This window comes from Limulus polyphemus, unplaced genomic scaffold (genome assembly GCF_000517525.1).
Source record: "Limulus polyphemus unplaced genomic scaffold, Limulus_polyphemus-2.1.2 Scaffold1663, whole genome shotgun sequence".
NCBI lineage: Eukaryota > Metazoa > Arthropoda > Merostomata > Xiphosura > Limulidae > Limulus > Limulus polyphemus.
In genome coordinates this window covers 8,808-16,109 of record NW_013667273.1, presented here as the reverse complement: position 1 = coordinate 16,109, position 7,302 = coordinate 8,808, and the positions used below count along the sequence as shown (strand labels likewise).

Here is a 7,302-nt window from a genome sequence, read left to right as displayed (position 1 = left end):
GACAAGTCAGTTGAAGTAGTCCAGGATCATATAAAAATACGACAAGTCAGTTGAAGTAGTCCAGGATCATATACATGATTCATTTTCTATACAGATTTCATGCCTCCTCGTAATTGGGACGGGGGGGGGGCTTTCTCGTTAAGTTATGTCTGCATTATCCAACTTTCCTCTTCTACGAAAGCTTTTCGACTTGCAAGTTCCTTTTGAACTTGTTTATTTACAATGTTCTTTTTTTTTTTTTTGCCTGACACTTTCTGATATCTGTATTTCGCAACGGGGAATAACTAAACCTTGTAGAGCAATCCCTGCACAGCCCCCACTTCCCACCCTACAGAATAAAAACAACCATATGTGACTGGAGGCGAGGGAATGGAGGAAAGAGGGTCATGAGACTGGAGGATTGAAAGAAATGTCAACAGAAAAAATGTAGTGAAGATGAATCTAGGCCAAACGAATTCCTGAAGGGTTTAAAAGTATAACAGAAAACTGAGGGTCAAAGGAATGAATCTGTGTAATGATGCGGAAAAGACTGGAGATTTAGAAACTCAGGTTAAAAAAAAGTATCTTTTTTATGTTGATTCAATGCTGAATTGCAAGTTAAAGTTTGTAAATGAAGTTTTTCATTAAAGAGTATTAGAAAAGTGAGATAATTTTGGCCATACAAAAAAAAAACAATCCGTAAAAGATTAACAATAAACCGATCATAATCGCGCCATAAAACACATATAAAACATACTTGGCTCGAAGGTCACAGTGGCAGTATAACACAAAATGTGTATACATTACTAGATGTACTTGCGCAGGATCCCCGAAAGTGTTCTGTTTAAAGAGTAAATAAAATCAAAATATTCGTTACTTTTGAAGTTCACACGTCATGCTGTGTTGTAACCTACAGAGTGCACAATTCTTCTCCTGATTCATGGCATGCGCACGTTTTATTGACGTCACGACAGTACAAATTGTGACGTTAAACGTCTTTATGTTATGTCATTTTAGTGTCTACTGACTGACTGACAGACAACACATTACTGTATAGAGGTGCGAGTGGTTAAAACAAGTGACCCCTCCAGGCGGCCTTCGGCCCCCTCTAGGGAAAATAAAATGCTTAACAATAATATTCACGGCGATAAAAACAAACAAACTTCTCTTTTGACTCTATGAGCCTCATATATCGCTCTTACATTCATCTGCTTTATTAAACACGTTTTAACACTTTCAAGGTTACGAAAGGCCTTTATATCCTGAGATGCATTTCAGACCTATGGACTGGCAAACTAAAGAGAAGGCAGCTAACTAGTCAACAGCACCCACCACCAATTCTTGGACAACTCTGATCGAATAGTGGGATTTGAACGTCACTCTTATAACGCATCAACAGCGGAATGTGCTTTTGCTTCAACGGGACGCGAACCATGGACTCTCCTATTCATATTCTGGCACGCGAACCAGCATGTGCCATGCCCAGCACACACATTTTCACAGAATCTGCCAAATGTTTCAAATACTCTCACCCGTTCTTAGGTTACAGTAACGAATTTCTTGTCTTTCCAAAAACTATTACTTTGGAAATACCTTGTAATAAATGATATTTCGCTGCTACTGTTAGTTTAGAAATGAAAAAGTGTTTTAACAAAACTAAGAGTGATCCTTCAAATAAACAAAATTAAAAACAATTTAAAGTTCATCGAATTTAACTTGAATATCCCAAATGTTTTATTTTCCTAAACGATACATGTAGCATAAAAATACTGAACAAATTACAAGTAATACCTTCCAAGTCTAGATGGATCTTTTTGTAATTTTGATACTTTTATTTTGTTCTTGTTAAACACACAGTTACATAACGGGTTATCTGTGCTGTGCCCACTGCATGTATCGAAACCCAGTTGTTAGCGTTATAAGCCTTCATACTTACTGCTAAGTCTCTGATGTTCTTTTTTTACGCTATTAAATTTGTTTAAAAAAAGTTCCGGTATAAGGAATAGATTAATGAGCACGAAAATATCGTATAAAAATAACACGAATTGTTTGTTTTTCAAAGACACTCTCTCTGAAAATACAAAAAAAAAACGGCACATACACAATGTTTTGAAACATATGATGTATTAAAATTAGATTACATGTAAGTAAAAGATGACAGGAGATTCAAGTTTAAAACAAATATCTATAAAATTATGTTCTTTTTTCTCTTTACGGTATAATATAGCTCATAGGGTTACGTTCGATGGTCTGCTATCCAAAACATCTTAAGCCTAAGTCTTTGATATATATATGCAAGAGAAGAACATTGAATTTTGTTTACATATCCATTCTAACCTGACTAAACCATGTAAGCACACGGTTATAAAACTCTCGCTTAAAACATAAAACCTTAGAGTTGACAAGTTCTGCGACTGAGAACTTTGTAGTTGTACTTCCTTACCACTAGGGGAGCTATCTGAATATTTACATTTATGATTTACGTAAAATCTTCGAATTGCTCAAAAGATTGATGTTGCTTTTCGGTATGAGTCTCAAGGTTAACAAATCCTAGAAATAAATGGGTTCCGGTGCTAAGAAGAAGAAAAGGAAGTTCGAAAAAGAGTCAATGTTTTTCACTGACAATATAGGGCTAATGTAAATATTCTGGATACTTTACTTTTCACAAGATGGCAGTTGTTATTTCTACCACATACTTGAGGAAGAGCTCATCTTAACCTTTTTCCGTTGTCTCCATCTTCGAAGTACCTAGTCCAGCCGTATGTGGCGTGGTTCATTCATGCCTTACAGCCTGACGTTAATTAGAGTCTTTATTTATAGTACGGTAATTGTGGGCTGACTCTTACTTGTGACGGTTACTGCTCTGATACAGAATAGAAAAACACAAGCAAAAACACGGATTACGTCAGATGGAATGTTGAACCGTTTACAGCTCAAGAAAAGTAAAACAGTAGGTGGCACTGCTTTCCCATAGCCCAAAAGTAACTAGGCCTGGGGTCTGGCGGTTAGGGCACTCAACTCGCAACCTGAGGGTCGTGGATGCGTTATAATGTGACGGTCAATCCAACTATTCGTTGGTAAAAAGTGGTGAGTGGTGCTGACTAGCTGCTTTTCCTCTAGTCTACCACTTCAAAATTAGATTGCCCTCGAATAGATTTTCGTGAAATTCAAAGTCAACCAATCAAACAAACGTAGAGTCTATCACTTCATTCTTATTTTTATCTCCACTCACGTACCTTTTTTAAATGTTTATGTCTGCGTTAGCGCAAAGTTACACAATGGGTTAAATCTGTATGTCAGTCGTGTGGTTCAAACTCTGAAGCTTACCGCCAAGACACCGTGTAACGTTTCAAAAATGAATAGAAACCATTAAAAAATTAATTTTCAAATCGTTTATAGATATTTCAGTCGTTCAAATTGTGAAGTACTTGTTATACAACTTTACAAAAAATGCGCAGACAATTTTTTGTTTTCAGCAGTCGTGTCTTGCTGAACGTCACGAGCTGCAATTTACATTTGACGAACTCCCATTCACAACTAACCAGTCACGTGCTTCACGTGCTACGCGCCCCTTTTCTGGCGTGAGCTGACAGTCTTACAGGAAATTGAGTGGATTAGAGGGCAATTTTGTTTTCTAGCAAACCAAGAGATTATTGTAGGTATTCGAAACGTTCCCCTGTCTTGTAAAAAAGTAGTCATTATTAATCACGTGCACGTGTTATTCTTTAATTCGTTCTCTTATACAACAAATACCTATTACACTTCTGAAAATCATCTCTTTCCGAGAATGTTTCTCATACAAAACTATATAAGTCGGCTGATGTCCCGACGTTACAACCTGCTGTGAGGAACTGGCTGAGCGAATATCAGTGAAATTTGCTAGAGAAACTCAGGTGTACACCTCCCAAATATCGAGTTTAAATGTATAAGCAATCGGACGAACGGTTCGAGTTTGGAAACTATTTAAATATTTAATAGGTGAAGCCTACGCCGAACGAAAGTCACGTTTAACGCCGCGTCAAGCGATTGACGCACACGCACACCGTCTCGCCATCCCCGTGAAGCCAACGAAATAAATGCTGCGCGAGGTGTGCGTACGCTTGCTAGTATAAGGACCAAACCATAAAGGAAAACAAAATAGGAACAAGTATAAAACACATAAGATCAAAGTACACATTATAATGTGAGAAGTTATTAAATGTTTTCTTAGTTTATAATTTCTCACATTGTAACTGATAGCATTTTGTCTTTCTGGTTGCACTCATTTTTTTATTCTTTTTCTTCATGGTCTGGCTTTTACAATACCTATTAATCGTCATAGTTTTAAAAATTGCTATTTTTCAACGCTTTCCATCGATTTAAAATTTACTTTTTTTAACACTACAATATTAGTTTAATATATTGTTAACTATTGTTGTAGCGAACTGGCACGTATTTATTAATAAGTCTAATATTAAAATACACTTACACTTCTAAATATCAACAGTATATATATATATATATATACGTGTATAAAAATCATTAATTATTATTAGTTTCTAACATATCATTTTTTATTATACATACGTGATGAAAAAATTCCCCTTACTAAAACCTTTAACTTGCGACGTTTCGAGTTTTAAGGTTTGTTTGTTTTTGAATTTCGCGCAAAGCTACACGAGGGCTATCTGCGCTAGCCTTCCCTAATTTAGCAGTGTAAGACTAGAGGGAAGGCAGCTAGCTAGTCATAACCATCCACCGCCAACTTATGGGCTACTCTTTTACCAACGAATAGTGGAATTGATTGTTACATTATAACGCCCCCACAGCTGAAAAGGGAAGCATGTTTGGTGGGACGGCGATTCGAACCCGCGATCCTCATATTACGAGTCAAGCGCCCTAACCACCTGGCGAATTTTCAAAGAAACTTGGCAATGAATAACTGCTCGAAATATATATATATTTATTTTTACTAAAATGAATTTTTTACTATATAGCTGTCCTTTAGTGTTAATAACCCTCGCATAGGATCACGAATCATGGGGGAAATAGACGAAAAAACACCAAAACAATTTCTTTGGGACGTGGTTGACTAGATTTTTCTCTAGAAACAAAAGACAGTTGAATATTCTATTATTGGTTGTTGTTTTTCACGAAAACGTTTTATGTTTCTATTAAGTGTCGAGTAACAGGTGTACCTCCACTACTCACCTAGCACAAGTGTTAGCGATAATAAATGGTGTGTTCATGTTAAAACTACAAATTACTGTTTCGTAAAATTTAGACACTTTCATTTCGCTTGTCACTTTGTGACTATGGAGTACCCCTTCTCTAAAAATTGAATAGAAATTTGTGTACATTTAAACTCGCGATTGTAGGATAAACTCCATCGCTCTGTTCGGTAAACGTGAAAGAAAAAACTGGCACACTTACCTAAAACTGACAACTGTGCGTGCCATTTCAAGTCACTTTGTTGTAGTCACGTGCCGTGTGCTTGACAACGTCTCCACGCACCTCACCCCACGTGTTTCCAGCTTTCTGTAGGTGGGATAAACAATTCTTTATTTCTGAATAATGGAATCACCTCGAGTAGAGATAAAACGTGATACAATAGCTGGTTTGAGGGAGTGGGGAAGATCGACGTTTAGCTAGCTGTTCCACGGGAACTATGAACGGATCAGTAGAGTTGAGGAAGGAAAAGTGAAAGTATGAGTCGCAGTTATTGAACCAATCAACCTCAGCTCCACTCTCAGCAACGCTGGTGGCCTGTCTGAAGATGCTCAGTTATCCGACCACCTCGAGGCCTGTTCACAACTTTCCGGGGTCTCTTGTTAACCAATAGCAAGGCACTGCACACCCAACCAATGAGAAAACCTCATGTTCAACACACACACACAAAGGAATTTACGACCAAATAAAAAAATAATACAACCACGGTATAGCAATACTTTACATCAGAAAGTTTTACTGACTTAGGTTGTTAATGATAAATGTGAAGACACACGGACGGAGATGAAAGTAGAACTCGTAATTGTAACACAAAGTGACAATGGAATGCTTCTACTGGCACATTAATACATCAATGTTAGTTATTTTCCAATTTCTTGTGATAGTGTATTTTGTAAATTGAGGATGAATATGGAAACACCGAGCTAGCTTCATGTCATTAAACTAATGTATTCATCTGTGTCTCTTGTCAATCTTTGCCTGTCTACCTGTATCAGTATATTCATCTGTCTCTATGTCTGTATCGGTCTATTCATTTGTCTCTCTTTGTCCATCTGTATATCCTAATTGCCCCTGAAGAAGAAAGGTCCGCCTTTCGAAAGCGCTCGGGTTATAGGTCATCGTATTTTTGTGTTAAATTTATTTATTGAACCTACGTGTTTTCCTGACATCATGTCTGTCTGTCTGTATTAAGCTATTCATTTGTTTATCTTTGTCTATCTGCCTGTCTCTCTGTGTTCATCTGTCTTTGTCCGTCTGTGTACATTTATTTATTTGTCTACAAAAATGTATCAAATTAAATGAACAATTGGTGACTCGTCGGGTGTTCAAGACTGGTAAACGGGATGACTAAGAAAAATGTACGTTGTGTGTTTTAATTTTATATGTATCAAAAGAAAAGAAAATGTGTAGACTAGCTGAGACTGTTCGTTCTGAGTATCTCATTCACACACTGGCATGTTTGTTTGTAGACTAGCTGAGACTGTTCGTTCTGAGTATCTCATTCACACACTGGCATGTTTGTTTGTAGACTAGCTGAGACTGTTCGTTCTGAGTATCTCATTCACACACTGGCATGTTTGTTTCTGTTTATTGCTAAATTTTGTAGATAACAGAAAATGTGTAGACTAGCTGAGACTGTTCGTTCTGAGTATCTCATTCACACACTGGCATGTTTGTTTCTGTTTATTGTTAAATTTTGTAGATAACAGTTGAAACATTATGATTTGGAAACTTAAACTGTGGCTGTGTTATTGTCTGAAGCGCGATTTAACGTTTACAATTCTTGTGAAAAATAGCTAAGATCTAGATTTGTCTGTCTGTCTAACCTATCCATCTGCCTGCCTATACCTGTTATCTATCCATAATTACAGTTATTTTTGCTCAAAAATAGCTAAAATCTATATTTGTCTGTCTAACCAATCTAACTGCTTGCCTGTATCTGTTATCTATCCATCTGCCTGCCTATATCTTTCTGTTATCTACCAACATCTATAGTTATATGTTGGAACATTTAATGTATTTGTTATTGTTGTTTATGTCTGGTTTCGTTATATGTTCTTTCCTCATGGACTTGTAAAAAGATCAAATTATGTGAACAGAATGTTAAATATTTTA

The 7,302-nt window shown here is 36.7% G+C and overlaps 1 protein-coding gene across 2 annotated transcripts in view; it reads right to left on the bottom strand.

Moving 5' to 3' along the window:
- LOC106464477 (papilin-like) overlaps positions 1 to 5,716 on the bottom strand; it is a 159,676-nt gene extending 153,960 nt beyond the window's left edge. For both annotated transcript variants that reach the window (XM_022392199.1, XM_022392200.1), the window contains exon 1: positions 5,392 to 5,716. In XM_022392199.1, the coding sequence (XP_022247907.1) occupies positions 5,392 to 5,417 (26 nt within the window). In that variant the 5' untranslated portion in view covers positions 5,418 to 5,716. The remainder of the gene's footprint in view (positions 1 to 5,391) is intronic.
- Between the last annotated feature and the right edge of the window lie 1,586 nt (positions 5,717 to 7,302).